A 17,731-nucleotide genomic window follows, 5' to 3' on the forward strand; every position below is an offset into this window, starting at 1 on the left:
GGTAGGAATTCTACCAATCCAAGCAGTCCCCGATGCATATTTTAAATAAAAAACCCACCCTTGGGAAAACCTTACACTTATAGTAGGAACGCATGTTGGTACCCCAGTTGAACAAGGGAGGCAAGGTAATTTGCATTCTCCAATTGTATGTCCCTATGCAAGACAGTTAAGGGGTAGGATTGGGTCAGCGACAAAGAACAGTTACTGTCTGAAAGGAAACAAGGGATAACATTAATGGTAGACCCAATAGCAAGGAGACTCAGGTATGATTGCCCTAGGTGCACAGGACACAATTTTCCAAACACAAGGGGAACATATTCAAAGAATAGTGGGGAGTTTACCAAGAACACAAGGGACAACAGGGGTACTGGTACAAGCAGGATTCTATATAGGCAGGGGGATAGACCCTTGGAGTAACTTAACTATAATTTTAGGGACGCACCTCAGTGATCCAGAAGAAATAATCTATTATGCAGGTCTCACTTGGGGAGCAGTACTAATAGATTTTCCACCATTACAGGGAGGAAGGGGCAACACTACAACCCCAGTCATTTGTCCACAGACGGATTTAAGAAGCTCTTTAGGTGCAAGGATAGAAGAAATTCTTCAGAGTCAGCGTCTCACAAGGAGATTTTGAGTCCCTCATTCGGGGTTACTAAAATACCACATCAGAAGGGGTTCCACGCACACACACCCAGGCATGGGAGCGCGGTCTGTAAAGATGTCAGGGCCCGACAAACCCGTGGATATTGTTAGTAACAGGGAGGGGAGGAAAGCTCTGAAAGGAATAAGTAAAATTTTCAAAAGAGCAGGTTTTCCGTCAGAGGGGACACTAGACCTAGAGAAATGGGACAAATTTGCCTCCTGTAACAAAAGTGGGATAATTAAACGTAATTGTAGAGATCAAGTATCCATCTGGATCACTGTAGCAAAAGAATTAGAAGAAGAGATGAGGAAAATGATTTCCCCAATGTACCAGAGTACCCAATAGCACCACAACCAGCGTTAAACTCACTGCCTGTAACATCAGCAACAGCACCTCCATTCTATGCCCCACCCCTATACTCAGACATGCATGAACACCCAGGTACCCTTAGTATGAACAGAATGGAATCATCTACAGGCTCACTAACAGTGAAATTAAGAAGAGATGAGCCAGGAAAGGAGTGGCGAATAGTCAGCCCTATCTTGAAAGGATCTGTGGTTGAAAACCCAAATGATTTACCTGAGCTATGTGTACAGAGCAAGCCCCAGTGTCCTGATGCTTTATCACAAGAAACCCCAACAAGATCAAAGCAAAGAAATTGGCCACCTAAAGCTCCCCTTATGTTTAGACGAGTGATGGACACCTGGAATCAAGTTATGAGTCCAGGAAACAATAGTCCACAATCAGGAACTATAAGCGAAAGGGTGCAATTCAGACGGAGAGGAGAAACAAGGGCTCAAGACACAACCTCTACAGCTTTTCATGCCCAGGTACATAATGTACAAAATAAAATGACACATTTTCCAGAAAGATTGTGTCCGGTATGTCAGTTTTGTGTTCCAGAAGGATATGAACACTGCCCAAATTGTGGAAACTGGGTTTCACCCCATGAACCACCATGTCAAAATATCTATGCAACTAGAAATGCTGAAAGACGGTCATCATTGCCTATTTCTCTGTATCCAGTACAAGCGCAGAGAATACGCAACCCAGATGATGGAGACAGGGTAAACAATCCATATATTGTTCAGAGCCAACATCACAAACCATGGTATGGCAACGATATTGCAAGTATAGTTGACAAGTCCCCAGATACTAGGAAAAATCCAGTAGCATTTTATGCCTATATGGAAAGAATTCAAGCCATATGGACACCAGCATGGGTCGACTACCACCAGTTGTGTGAGGCTATACCAGGACCAGGAACCGCTCAAATAGTGAGCGCCATGGCAGTAGCAGATGCAGCAGATGATTTCCTCTGCCGGGGCAGCCACTATGGCTGGGCAAATAGAACAACGCTTAAGAGTGGAAAGATGTACATGACAAGGATTAAAAGATGGTGTCATGAACAGAAACTCAGGGCACCAGCAGCCCCAGATTTGAAACAGGAGAAGACTGAGTCCATCAGAACTTACTATGATAAAATCACTATACGACACACTGATGAAGGTTATGCAACGGATAACCCTCAACATAAAAGACTGTTAAAGACTAAATTCCTAAATGGGTTGTCAGTAGCCTACAGAACTCAGTTGTTCCAGGTCAGGCCAGAAACCTCTTATATGGAACTTGAAGCAATAGTTCAGGTGCTAGAAGGAATGGAGGAAAGGGAGAATGAAAAAATAAGAAAAGCCAAAGAAAAGAATGTAATACCGAAGGTAACAGTACACGTTGTACAGGAACAAAGCAAGTTGAAAATCAGAAGCCCAACACAAGGGGCCACCGGAAGAAACTCAAAAGAAGGAACCAAGCAAGATGACAGAAAATGTTATTTCTGCAAGCAAGAAGGACATTTCAAAAATAATTGCAGGAAATACAAGGAATGGTGTGAAAACCAGCAAGAAAAACCTAAAGCATGAAAAAGTGGCTTCCCGAGGTACCTCCCTGCCAAAACACCATCTGAACAAGAAAATGATCAAGTGACCCTTGTACTGCCAACAGGTCACCAATATCAACACATTATAGACTCTGGAGCAAGCCGAACAATTTTACAGCAACAGGAGGTACCAAGTGAATTAATGACCACTGAGACACTTCTAGCAACTGGTTTAGAAGGAACTACAGTGGAATTAAAGGAAAGTAAACCTATGGTATTAACAATTGAAGACGTTGAAACTCCCATTGCGGTCCAATTCCTTACCTCTAGTACTTGCACAGTAAACTTATTAGGAGCAGATGTTCTGAAGTTGATTCAAGCCTGCATACAGTACACACCAAAAGGAATTAAATTTTCCAGGAAGTTACCAGAGAAGGTTCATCAACAGATGGAAGCAGCCATACAGATATATTACATGAGACAAGATTCAAACCCAGCACCAAAACAAAATCTGGCTGATGTACCTGACTGGTTGAAGGCAGTACCAGAAAAACTTTGGTCCAAAGGAAAGACTGATGTTGGACACATGCGGGTTCAGCCAGTACAGTTACAGCTGAAACCAGGAACGCAACCAGTATCAGACAATATCCTCTCACAGAAGCACAATCAAGGCCATAACCCAGCAAGGGGTTCAGTATGGTATGCCGGCGGTCGGGCTCCCGGCGACCAGCATACCGGCGCCGGGAGCCCGACCGCCGGCTTACCGACAGTGTGGCAATCGCAAATGAGCCCCTTGCGGTCGCGCCACGCTATTTTATTCTCCCTCCAGGGGGGTCGTGGACCCCCACGAGGGAGAATAAGTGTTGTATGCCGGCTGTCAGTATTCCGGCGCCGGTATACTGTGCGCCGGGATCCCGTCAGTCAGAATACCACCCCCCAGCAAGTGGAACAATACAAGAAGGTGGGGGTCATTAAAGAATGCAGATCCCCTTTTAACTTTCCTCTGTTTCCCGTGAAAAAACGAACCAGTACAAATGAAGTTCAATACAGGCTTGAGCATGATTTAAGAGAAATCAATAAAAGACCAATTGTCAATACTCCAATAGTACCTAATCCTCACACTTTGCTCAATCAGATTCCAACTGAAGCTGAATGGTTCGCTGTAATCGATCTCGCAAACGCATTTTTTTCTGTCCCAATTACAAAAGAAAGCCAGAAGTTTCTAACATTCACTCATGAAGGTAAACAATACTGTTGGACACGATTACCCCAGGGGGGAGCAACAAGTCCATCAGACTTCTCAGAAGCAATGGCATTAATCCTGCAGAAATGGAGACCGCACTTTACAGACACCCAGCTGGTTCAATACGTCGATGATCTGCTTATTGATGCACAAACAGAAGAGAAGTGCAAAAAGGAAACAGTATCACTACTCATCTTTTTGGCAGAAGAAGATTGCAGAGTGTCAAAAGACAAACTACAGCTAGTACAGAAAAAAAGTCATCTTTTTAGGACATTGCATATCCCAAAGAACAAGGCACCTTACTGATGAAAGGACAAGAGCAATAACGCAGGCAAAGACTCCAAGAACATTAAAAGAAATCAGAGCTTTCCTGGGCCTTATTGGTTACTGCAGAGAATGGATACCATCAGCCTCATTACTGATGCAACCTCTATATGAGTTAACAAAAAAGGAGGCGTCAGCAGAAAACAGGGACACCATTGAAGCAGTAAAAAAACTAAAGCAAGCAATAACAGCCCCAGCATTGGGATTGCCTGATTACAAAAAGACTTTTAACCTATTCTGCCATGACGACAAAGGGCATTCTTTAGGCGTGCTCACCCAAAGACACGGAACAAAACAAAGACCAGTGGCATACTATTCAGCCCAGCTGGATCCAATTATCAGAGGAGCGCCATCTTGTGTCCGAGCAGTGGCAGCAGCAGCAATACTCAAGGAGAAAGTGGCAGACATTGTGCTTGATCATCCACTGTGTATACAAGTGCCTCACGCTGTAACAGAAATACTAAGTCAAGCAAGAACCAAGCATCTTTCTGCAGCCAGACTTACCAAATATGAAGTAGCACTATTAATGCCACCAAGCATGTCACTCATAGTAATGACTAAAGCCTGCATACATGCTGAAAACATGACAGCTAACATCTACACGGATTCACGCTATGCTTGGGGAGTGTCCCAGGATTATGGCGTTATTTGGAAAAGTAGAGACTTCAAAAGGTGCAAATGGAAAACCCATCAAACATGCCAGTTTGATTATGGAACTCTTTAGAGCACTGGAACTACCTAAAAGGATTGGAATAATCAAGGAACAAGCACATACTGAGAGCCAAACCATGGAAGCTAAAGGAAATGCATTTGCAGATGCAGAAGCCAAGAGAATTGCCTTACAATCAAAAGAACCTGAGCAAGTCTTAGTAGCTCAAGATGTGAAGCAAATGCCCAGTGAAGAGGAGTTGATCAAAATTCAACAACAAGCATCACAAGGAGAAAAGGAGAAATGGACACGATTGGGAGCAGAAGAAGATGAACATGGACTTTGGAAGTCAAGAGAATTAAAGTACTGTCTACCAGCAGCTCTATTTACACCTATGTTACACGTAGCTCATGGACAAGTACATCATTCAAAGGAAGCCATGGTGAATAGAGTACAAGAGCATTGGATAGCTCCAGGCTTCAATAAAGCTGCAACAAACTTTGTAGCAGGATGTTGGATCTGTGGAATCACCAATCCAGGACAAAGAACCAAGACACCCCTAGGAACTATACCCAAAGCCTCTTACCCATTTCAGAGACTACAAATTGACTATATACAGTTGCCACGAAGCGGTCCATATGAATTTGTACTAGTAGCAACGGACATGTTTAGTCACTGGGCCGAAGCCTGGCCAGTGAGCAAAGCCACAGCAAAAACTACTGCAAAGAAACTGATAGCAGAAGTAGTATGTAGATTTGGGGTACCTGAGGTTATAGAATCAGATAGAGGTACACATTTCACAGGAGAAGTCATGCAGCATATAATGAAAGATTTGGGGGTACAGCAGGCCTTCCACGTGCCTTACAGGCCTCAGGCCAGTGGGAGGGTGGAACGTCTGAACTTTGACCTTAAGCTAAAACTACAGAAAATGATGACAGAAACCAAAAGAACTTGGCCAGAATGCCTACCTATAGTCTTGTTCAATATTAGGACCACACCTATGAGACCTAGTAAGCTGACTCCATATGAGATATTGTTTGGATCAGCTCCAAGAACAGGTTATTATCCACAACAGCTACAACATAATCATGGTGATTTAACAGGTTATGTACAGGAGGTCTGTAAAACGTTGACTAACCTCCATTGCCGAGTGTTTTCTTCCATTCCAGACCCAGTAGGATCAGCTACGCATAAGCTAAATCCAGGAGATTGGGTCTATTTAAAAAGACATGCGAGAAAGACCTTTGAACCAAGATATGATGGTCCATGTCAAGTGCTGCTAACCACGCCTACCTCGATTAAGGTGAAAGGTCACGATACTTGGATACATGCCTCCCACTCGAAGAAGTTGACAGTGACTCTCCAACCAGAAGAATGAAGTTGCTTATCCTTTGGTTGTTGTTAGGGGTAATCCCCATGGTTTGGGCTATAAGTCCAGGGGACTGGTTTACTGAAAGGGAGTGTCATAATGATGGGACAGTTAATAAGGGAAAACCAGATTCCTGCTGGTGGAGCTTTGATGACCAACGGTGGAATTACTATAATCTAACCACACAACCCTCTGTCTGTTTTTACTTTTATAAAAAAGGTGGAGTTCTCACTTATGAGACATCAAATATGTCAGAGCAAGCTATAAAGCGGTGGAGAGCATGTAAAGCTCTTAAGATTATTATAAATGAAGGAAAAATGTATAAGAAAAGAATTGGTGCAGAAATATATATTTTTCTATTGCTAAGTAACCGCACCACTTTTACATTGTCCCGTGGTACCAGAATAAAATGAAATGCTGCGTAGAGCCATTCACAAACCCAATAAGAAATAAGGTGGTAATTCAGGTCATATCAAGATGTATAAATGGCTCTAAGGAACTACCTTTTAATACTGAATTGTCCGCACAGGACTACTCAAGCACAGTAATTGTGTGTACTAACACATCCAGTTTTCCTGGTAATGCTACAGGACACAGATCAAAATTTTAGATTTTGCAAAATTAGCCAGAAATAAGGAATGATACTTTGGTCAAAATACCAGCAACCTGTCAGAAGGTGGGAATAAAACAATTTAGGACACTACATCGATTTAATATTTCATTTCCTAAAGGCCCTAAGTGTAACCGGATAAAAAGAGAATGGTATGATATCCTGTTGGGAGGGGCAGGAGCAACAATGGGAGCACTAAATTCCATAGACATAGAAACACTGACTAACAAAATGAGTGATGCAGGCAGTGATATGGAAAGAGTGGTTCACATGCAGGCAAAATGGATGCCCACTGTCTTCAATACGATTTTAAAGGTCATTAATTGGGATCATTCTTTTCTAACCTTGGTCAATAGTTCTTTTATGAACACGTTAAAACTGTCCAAAAACATCTCTAGTTTGTTTAAGTGGACGGAATGCTGCATAAGAACTGTGTATCAGGAACAGAAGAATCTGGCCCAGACCCAGTTAATGACTGGGAACATACAGGTTTACAGAAACATGTTTAATATAGCATCCGAGTTATGGGTCAGGCTATATGGACATGAGGTTTATTGCACAGACAGGTGGTGTTGGGAGCAAATTGAAACCTACAACATAACAGAACCTAAGCTCATGTGTAAATACTTCATTTTAGCAGTACCCTTCACCACAAAAGCAGGTAACTCGGATTTATGGACACCACAGTTCAGAGGGCAGTATATTGATCCAGAAAACAAAACTCATGACCTATCTCTATAGACTAGCACTGATAATGGGCTGGCATGTCCTCATACTACATACATACCAGAATCATGTCAGCTAAAAAATCCTACTAGTGTTTGTAATTGGGAGTTGCATGACTCAAAAGATGACATCTTCATAGAAGTGGCACCACAAATAGTCTGTATGATTACAACAGATCAGTCAGCTATACCAGTTACCACACCCTTTTTCAGGATGCCTATTTAATGTAACTCATTTAATATGGAAAAATCAGACCATTGTTTTCTATAAGGATCAGACTGACTACCTAGATCAGCCATTAACTCTTCCCCCCCATAACATAACTGTAAGCATACAGAACATCATTAATATAATCAACAATACAGAAAAATTGGAAGAGCATCTAAGGGAAGTTAATTATTCTTCAAGACATGCGCAGATGCAAACAATAGTAGAAGCTGGGGAACTGAAACACATGGCCACACAGCTAAAAAATAACTTACAGCATCACTGGTGGTATATTTTCACAGGAAAATCCCCATCAGCTACAGGATTAATGAAAACTGTTCTACACCCACTACTGCCAATAGTTATAGCAGTCTTTTTCAACCAGTGTGCCAAGGTGTGCCTCGGAGCCAGAGCAGCTTCCTGCACCTTCAGAGTGAACTGTTGGACCGGGCTCTTCTTAGAGGATCAGTCGTGCTCCGGCCGTGACGTATGCCTTGAAGATGCGGCAGTGTGATATCATAGGTCACGGACGCTGCGTCTCACCACCCAGCCAGCCCACCCGCCTGCATACACATCTTCCAGTTCCTGCCTGCATACACAGCTTTCCTTGCCCACCCACATCCACACCTGCCTGACCGCTGCTCAGACTTTGCAGCACTCCACTATGAACAATCCCCACCACTGAGGGACAGGGAGGAAAACAGCTAACTGGTAGGGGCTAATGTTTTTTTTTTTTCTCCTGTGAGGAACAATAGGATTTATGTGGGGAGAATATGGATTTATGGAGGGAACAATGTGAATAATTCTTGTGGGGAGCAATGTGATTTATGTGGGGAGCAATGTGATTTATGTGGGGAGCAATGTGATTGTTTTTTTCTGTGTAGGCCAATGTATGTGTGGATTTTTTTTTTACTATGTGGGCTAATGTGTGTTTTTTGTTTTTTTTCTGTGGGGAACTGATGGTGTGCCTTGGCAATTTTAAAATATTGTTCGGTGTGCCGCGAGTAAAAAAAAGGTTGAAAATCACTGAGTTATAGTATTGATAGGACTGGTTGCTTGGAATTGTTATTTGTCTTGCAGGTTCAGGAAACATGTAAACAAAATGGACGCAATCATAAATGCCCAAGAGGTTCTTCTGTAGAATAGGGAACTCGTTCCATTAGTTTTCTTGCCATGAGGGCATTTAATGGCATGCTGCCCATCCCAGTGTGGTGACATAGGTGCCGGAATCATGACAGGGATTACTAATGTAGCCTAGTGTAGGTAGAATAGGGAGAAAAAGTGGAATCAAAAAGAGGGGAAATGATGGTGTAAGAACTTCCGCAGTATAGCAAATATATATTGATTCAAGCTTTTTCGCATTGATTAAGATATTTACTGTTAATCAAAAATGTGTTGATGTATCCTTAAATACTATACAGATATTCAGAAAACTATATACTCAGATTATATTCAAAGCATGAATTGTTCAAAGGCATACAACACCAGATGTATCCAAGGCCAGTCAGGCAGATCGCCAATATGTCTGAACATCGAGAACAGTGAGACCCTGACCCTTTTGACCATCAGAAAGGATGTCTTGTCTATATGTCCGAGAGGCTGATAATCACAAAGCAATAAAATATATTCAAGGATGCTCTAATTGCTAATTAAAATCTTGTATGACAATTGATGTATTTCAGGTTCTAAGACATACATGGTGTATTCTGATTGGCTAAATTTATTGGCACGCATTATTCCTTTGTTCTCAGACTATAAAAATAAACCCGTAACGGGCCCTGGGCGGGTCAGCCATGATCTGTCTAGGTTACACATAATCCTGTGTGTGATCTTTTCATTTTCTGACCTCCAACCGGTTGCTAAAAGAACAGAGTTCTGACTGATGACTGATGAGAGTTGATAGACCAGACCTAGAGTGGTCAAAGTCCCCTAACAATTAATATTATTATTGTTAGATATTAATATGGTCTCAACATGAAAAACACTGGGTTACAGCTCCTTAACGGTGAATAAATTATAATCCAACTGGCATACATTACTAACAAATACACAAGAACCTCATTTGCTATATTAAGTGTGATTTTTCTTTTCTTTCTATTTACACTATAGTACATTATTCTGGTTTATATAGACCCACCATGTTAATCCAAGTTGTACAGGTATTTGCTCAGTAATGAGTAGCTACTTCAGGGACAGGTGCATCTCTCCTCACTAAATAGTATATGTATAGTGGGTTTGGTATAATGTGCAGTAGATGTATTAAACCAGATTGGTGATGTGAAGGATGATTCATGGATGGCACATTTTCCCCAGTGCCTTGAACTATATTATACTCCTGGGCAGCACGGTGGCGCAGTGTTTAGCACTGCACACAGCAATGTGTGACATATGTATGTTCTCCCTTGGTTTGCGCCCACACTTCAAAGGCTTTGGCCACAGCATACATATTGGTACTATAGTGAAGCATGCAGAGAGCAAAGAAATCCCAGAGCAATCAAAATGTGCTTGGTCTAGGTTTATATGTAGCAGTGATCGCGCTAAGCCCAAAAAAAAGTGGGTCCCAGGGACCCCTCACTTTTAAAAATTGGGGTCCTGCCTGTCCTTTTTTGGGTTCCATCGGAATAAAAGGTTCTTATTAATCTTATTAATTATTCAAATATAAAACACAGCCTTGATTTTGACGCTACAAAAGTGCTGCAAGGGGGAGGAGGGGAAGTGACAGTGCTGCTGGCCTGTGTAGCATACAGGACACTCTGCAACAGGGCTTTAACTAGACATTTTGGTGCCCTTTCGCAGAAACTGAATTAGTTCTACCCCTCTTATAATGCGAAGAACGGAATGGACAGTGCGTGCCAAAGGCGCGCCACAAAAATTTAGGTTCATGCTTTCGTGGAGAAGGGGCATGGCCACATCATAGTAGTGCCGCTTGTACACATTGCACCAGGTAGGATCTCCTATACATGTTACACACACTGCGCCAGGGGGAGCACGTTACACACACTGCGCCAGGGTGAGCACGTTACACACACTGCGCCAGGGTGAGCACGTTACACACACTGCGCCAGGGTGAGCACGTTACACACACTGCGCCAGGGTGAGCACGTTACACACACTGCGCCAGGGTGAGCACGTTACACACACTGCGCCAGGGTGAGCACGTTACACACACTGCGCCAGGGTGAGCACGTTACACACACTGCGCCAGGGTGAGCACGTTACACACACTGCGCCAGGGGGAGCACGTTACACACACTGCGCCAGGGGGAGCACGTTACACACACTGCGCCAGGGGGAGCACGTTACACACACTGCGCCAGGGGGAGCACGTTACACACACTGCGCCAGGAGCACAAATAATCCATCTTTCAGAAGATAGGAGGTAGTAATGTACATTGATAATATGCTAATGCCATCATTCAATACAGTATGACTAAAATAACATTAAAAAAACGCTTAGATTTCTAGGTGACCAGTACTATGTTACATCAGTGATAGTTACGGTAAAGACACTGCAACAGCAAGGTTTGCAGGAACACAGTGTAATGTATAGGGATTTCATTTGTCACACAACACGTATTCTGCTCCCTCAGAACTCAAACACTTTGGAGGAAGGCACTGAGAACCTGTGGGCAGGCAGAGGCTCGGCCGTCCCTACATTACAGGACATCGGCTTCCGGATTTTAGCCCGGGCACAATAGCGCATCCTCAATCTGTCACCTGTAGCGCAGGACCGGGTCTCGCAGAGGAGCGGGTGCACGGTGCTGAACGGGAGAGGCCTGAGACTACCCTGCTGTGCCGCCTCCCGCTGGCCAGTGCTGACCGCGGCGCTTAGTAGCAGACCTTTCTTCTTTCCACCCCCCTGACTGTACGCCATGGAGTACTGGGCGGACGCCGCTCACACTAGGACCCGCTGGTGCTCAGGCCGGGCTGCCAGTTACTCGGCAATAGCCGCCACTGCCCGTTACTCGGCAATACATGGAAGCGGACACGGTGCAGACAGAAGGGGGTGGGGCCGATGAGGCTAAGTGGGAGGCGCCGGCAGCAGAGGGGGCGGTGTGCGCGCAGAGCAGACAGTGAGGGGAGGCGGGAGTGAACATACTCTCGATGATCTCCTCCCCTTCCAAGTTCCTCCCTCTGCTCTAGAGACGAAAACTGACTGACCGTGCAGGACAGCGCTGCTGGTCAGAGCGTGTCCTGAGGGACCCTGCGGTTTTTTATTTTTGAGTCCCGACCATCAATAATGGGGTAAAATACGCGCCATAGCGCGTTTTTGCGATCACTGTGTAGAGCATAGGTCTGCAAACTCGGTCCTCATTAACCCCACACAGTGCATGTTTTGCAGGTAACCCAGCAGGTGCACAGGTGTATTAATTACTCACATACACATTTTAAAAGGTCCGCAGGTGGAGTTAATTATTTCACTTGTGATTCTGTGAGACCTGCAAAACATGCACCGTGTGGGGTAATGAGGACAGAGTTTGCAGACTTATGATGTAGAGCACAGGTTCTCAACCTCGGTCCTCAGGACCCCACACCGTGCATGTTTTGCAGGTAACCCAGCAGGAGCACAGGTGTATTAATTACTTACAGGTTTAAAAGGTTAACAGGTGGTGCTAATTATTTCACTTGGGATTCTATGAGGAGACCTGCAAAACATGCACTGTGTGGGGTCCTGAGGACTGAGTTTGAGAACCTGTGATGTAGAGGAACATAAATAAGTAGTCCTCCTATGCTTGGCACCAACCATCCAGTAATCTGCAAATGTCATTGGTTTGAAATTCCTGGCATAAAAATCCATTTGTAAACATTGTATCTCTGGCAGATGGTGGGGTGAACCAGTGCACTGTGAGGCCAATCTAGCCTGGGTACCATACCGATGCCGGGATCCCGATGTTTAGATTGCAGCGGGGGTGGAGAGTGTAATGAAGCCCCTTGCGGGCTTGGTGGCGTGCTGTGCTCGCCACAGGTTCTCTTCCCACTCTGTGGGCGTCATGGACACCCATGAGTGAAAATAGTCCCCGCCAGTCGGGATTCCGGCATCGGTATAGTGACGGGCGGTCTCCCGACTACCGGTCACATAGCCACATCCCTCTAGTCCACATTATTTTAATTCTAGCCAAAAGATACATGATGGTAGAAAGCTCCATTATATACAGCAACACAGTTTTAAAAAGCACAATCAGGCATATTCAGTAAGTTACAACCTAAAATCCTCGTGGCGCAGGAAAAGGCTATTCAATTAAATAGCCTTTTAACCCACCCCTAAAATTGGGGATTACCGCGCAGAAACCCACTGATTCTGTGGAAACTATGGAATCAATGGGTTTGCCCAGCGCATGAATACCCCATTTTGCCATTTTTTTCACTGACAAGACGCATTTGTAGAATTTAGCAGTAGCGGCAGCTGCTACTATACTGGGCCCATCTCTGCATCACACCCTGGAGGCAGCCTACCATGGCTTTTTCGTGGGTTCTCCAATCTTCCAAAGAACTAAAAATGTATAGTAACAGTAATTAGCCAGCAATTATAACAAGTTCCTCCCTGTGCATGAACACACTTGCACCACACTGCTGTAGAGGGTAGTCAGGTATATAATCGAATACATTTTTATCCAATTCCTTGCCATATTATAGATTTCTAATTATTCTTCAATATACAGGTCACAGAAGGGCAAAATATCTAGAACTATTTAAAAAAAACTGTGTTATTACTCACATCACCATAATTGATAGTATAATAGAAGCCTACAGTATGAGCACTTTAACACCAATAGATCGTGTCTATAGAAAAGCAGCAACACAGATTGCTGGGCTGCAGTAATGAGCTTTCAGTAAACCAATAAGGGGACAGAAGCAGCACCCAACAGAGAGAGGAGTATGTCGGAGCATTGCAGCCAGCAGCATGAAAACAGAAATACAGTAGGGACAGCCCTATGCCAGCTGCTGGAGAGAGGATTTGCAATTTTCAAAATATAAAGCAAAAAATGGGATTGATGCCCCAAATCTCAGACAGTGGGGTAGATTACTGGTAGATTACGGGTAGATTATTCTGGATGAGAAACATGGAGGTGTTGCCAATAGCAACCAATCCGCTTTTAGCATTCTCTAGACTGCAACAGATAAACATTATCTAGAATCTGATGGGTTGCTACTGACAACACCACCACTTTGCTTTTTTTAAGAAATTTAAGTAAATCTTCCCCACAGAATGTTTTCGTCAAAAACCCACAATTGCATGTATGCTCAAAACTGCAACTACTATAAATTGCATGTGGTACGGCACCGGTCTCCCCTAGTAACATCACATACACTAGTAGGCATACATGACCTTTTAAAAGTAACTCTACTACAGCAGAAACAACTCTGCACTGTGCAAAATAAATGTTTGCTATAACACTCAAATGGAGTATATGCATGTTCAACCAAGAAAACCAGTCACAAGCAGTTTGTTAATGCTGCCGACCATTATCTAGAACTCACAACTGCCCTCCCCGATCTATCAACGGAGGCGATTCAATTTTTTTTTAATGCACAATCACCCATCTAAATGGGGGGGTGGGGTATTCAGTCGCGCTGAGTGCACTTCAGTGCTGGGTTTAGCCAGGTAAAATGGCTAAACCAGACTAAAGTTCTGGTCGCGACATGAAAAGTGCTGCTCCAGAGGCTGTAAGCTGAAATGCTGATGCTGGCAGCAGTTCGTGCACAAACAGAACAACAATAGAATTATTCCATCGGGCGCCGGCACTGACAGCTGCCGGGGGAAATAACCGAGTTGCCCACCACAAGTCAAATAAACCCAAATCTGCTTTGTGTGGAACCAATTTTTTGCATGTGTAGTATATTTACACACACAGTAATCTAGTTTAATAATATCACTTCATGTATCTCATGATCTTTATTATCTGTGCCATTTATCTAAGGGTTTAGACATAAGATATCAGAGATACTTTGTGTGCTATTGTTCGCAAGCAGTCTGCTGTTCCCATGTTTTTAATGGGTACAATGAGGTTCTGCAATTTATCAAGCAGCGTTAGTAGCATTTTGGGGGAGATTGCAGGCTTTAGCTAATGCCATATTCAGATGCTGTCAGCAGTCACTTTCCAGAGGCTGCACGTCACAGAGAGATCCCTCCTCCGTGAGCCTGCAGCTCCTCCTCTGCTCTTCCCTTGATCTTGGCATTAGCAGGGAGTCCAGACCTAACTAATCCAATAATAAAATGGAGACATTTACAATATAAAGCACATCTCTTAGTAAAGTTGTAGCCTGCTATAAACCACATATTTTTAGCGACATCTCTTACCAAATTGAATGCAATGTTGGGTACACACTAGTGCGACCAGGAATTGTGCTAATGTGCAGTGCATTGGGAGATCAACGGTTCACACTAGGCAGATATTAATGAGCTATGGAACGATCACTGTTGCGGCCCTCATTAATATTCACTGTGTCACATGCGAGGTCAAATCATTGACCATGAAGCACAACCAGACAACCACAACATGTAATCGCCATACACACTGCACGATATGGCCGGTTCGTCGTTCCATTTCGCCTGGACCGGACAAATCAGTATGAAATCTTGCAAGTGTGTACCCAGCTGCAGATTGCAATTCAGGGTGATGTGCATTTTTCAGTCACCAGCTCTTGGGCAACTATTTCTCAGGTTACATGACAATGTTTTACTAACTATAACATGGACAAGCAATCAACAGACTAACGTCTAATACATTTTTATTTTTCTGCTGTCAGACTGTACCCCCACATACTGCTCTGCTCCTCTCCCTCCCTCGTGTTACCCAATGTGAAAGAGTCATGCACAGCACTCCAAAAAGCAAAATAAGGGTTCACTGGGGCAGCTGTCCAGACAGAAAAGCATTAACACAGTCAGCCAAATGAGATTGTTCACTGGGTGCAAACAGCGGCGATATGTACTGCTCTTATTCAGGCGATAATTAAATGATAAATAGGCCCAATCTAAGCTAACTGGCTTATTACATAGGAATAGCAGCCTTCAGATAGCAGGGCAGTTATGAAAAACCCTATAACACTGGTGCAGTTACAGATGTTTACACCAGTTATTTACATAGCACCTCTGTATTAATTAGCATTTTATGAAGGATCGTTAATCATTCAGCTTGAAATCTAGCACAGTGTTTGCCAGCTCCAGTCCAGCAGTGCATGTTTTCCATACTTCAGCACAGTTCTAGTCATTACTGACTGACACATTTTAAAAGATCCACAGGTGATGCTAATGACTTCACTTATGATTCTGTGAGGAGATCAGAGAAACATGCACTGTTAAATTAGGTATACACTAGATGATGTTGCCCGATCCCACGGATCAGTGACATATAGGGTACATCGTCTAGTGCACAGGTTCTCAAACTCGGTCCTCAGGACCCCACACGGTGCATGTTTCGCAGGTCTCCTCACAGAATCACAAGTGAAATAAATAGCTCCACCTGTGGACCTTTTAAAATGTGTCAGTGAGTAATTAATACACCTGTGCACTTGCTGGGTTACCTGCAAAACATGCACTGTGTGGGGTCCTGAGGACCGAGTTTGAGAACCACTGGTCTAAGTGTGTACACATATTATGCACACTCCGACAGGTCACTAGTGACATCCCCCATCGGCCCTGCAGATATCAGAATGTAAGCTCTCTGGAGCAGGGCCCTCTTAGCTCATGTTCTTTTCCTTCTCTTACTGAAAATACCTTTTATTCCATACTCCCTTTGATGGTACCTTATACCTTGAGTTCCGCCACCCTGATACATATGTCAGTGTTGTCTGCTGCAGCAGCTATGTTTATATACCCTGTACTTGTCCTATATGGTCTTGCATTGTAACTCACTGCTTTCTAGTTTCGGTTATTTATGTACTCTGTAATTTGGCGCTGCACATTCCTTGTGGCACCATATAAATAAATAATAATTATCTTCTAGAATACACTACATACATCAGAATTTAAGTGGTTGCTATGGGCAACATCACCACTTCTATAAACCCGCAGATTAGTAAATATACCATTAGGATAACTTGGTCAAAAGCCAAATTTCTCCCCAGGATGTTTTTAAACATAATCAGTATTCATTGCCCCAAACTGGGGTTGTTTGTTCTTTTGTGTTTGTTTATTCATTGTACTCCTGATCTGCCACCTGTAAATGCAGTGAGGCCATAGCACAGTTTACGCCGTCACACGGGGGTCAGTCACTGCTGAGAGGGAGCGCCGGAGCGGACACAGCACACACACAGCAGCGATACTTACAAACTTGGAGATCTTCCTGTCCGCCTCCTCCCCCGGGTGTGCCGGCGGGTGGTCCGGGTATGGGGCGCCTGAGGCGGGGACTCCCCGCTGCTTGCGGTACATGTTAGCCCAGGACAGATCCGTGGGGCAGAGTGTGACGCCCCGGCAGCGGCGGAGAGGAGCTGTCACCTGGCCGCAGTGACAGCGGATTATACAGGAGGATGGGGGAATCCGATTACCGCTGCAGAGGGCGGGAGGGAGAGCGTGGTGATCCCCTTATCGCTCAATGCGATCTAATGCCAGGTGCACGGGCACTGCCAGCTCTACCGGTAACTGCCCACTACTGCCCAACCAGCCACCGCGGGCAGCCTGCACTGCACCGTACCCTGCCGCTGCTGTGCCACACACTCAATGTTCCCGCCACTCCAGCCACGCCTACTGTAATGCACACAGCCAATAGGAAATCGCTGTACTCTGCAAGGGTCACTCAATAGCCAATGAAAGAGCGGCGTTGTGTAGGTGACGCAGCGGCCGGCATCAGAGAGCGGCCATCATTGTGACTGGCAGAGTGGGAGCTATGGGAGTCTCTGGCTCAGATCCTGAATTCTTTAGGTATGAGTCTGAAGGAGACAGCCAGCCCAGCAGCAGCAGCAGCAGCAGCAGCCGCCCTGTGTGCTGAGGCCACACTTGTACAACACTTTGCAGAGCCACACCTGGGATGTTAGACTGCCAATGTTTTTCCTGGGTGTGAAATATAAGATCTACACTAAAAAGGTCTACAGACAATAGGGCAATTACTAATGGTAGACATGCATTAGGTCGACATGTTCAAAA

General features: G+C 44.3%; 1 protein-coding gene across 6 annotated transcripts in view; it reads right to left on the bottom strand.

Annotated features, from left to right (window-relative positions):
* Positions 1–17,344, bottom strand: part of DIAPH3 (diaphanous related formin 3) — a 1,416,707-nt gene extending 1,399,363 nt beyond the window's left edge. For all 6 annotated transcript variants that reach the window (XM_063952903.1, XM_063952906.1, XM_063952905.1 and 3 more), the window contains exon 1: positions 16,919–17,344. In XM_063952903.1, coding sequence (XP_063808973.1) covers positions 16,919–17,020 — 102 coding nt within the window. In that variant the 5' untranslated portion in view covers positions 17,021–17,344. The remainder of the gene's footprint in view (positions 1–16,918) is intronic.
* Positions 17,345–17,731: the final 387 nt, after the last annotated feature.

Source organism: Pseudophryne corroboree, chromosome 2, assembly GCF_028390025.1.
Source record: "Pseudophryne corroboree isolate aPseCor3 chromosome 2, aPseCor3.hap2, whole genome shotgun sequence".
Taxonomy (NCBI): domain Eukaryota; kingdom Metazoa; phylum Chordata; class Amphibia; order Anura; family Myobatrachidae; genus Pseudophryne; species Pseudophryne corroboree.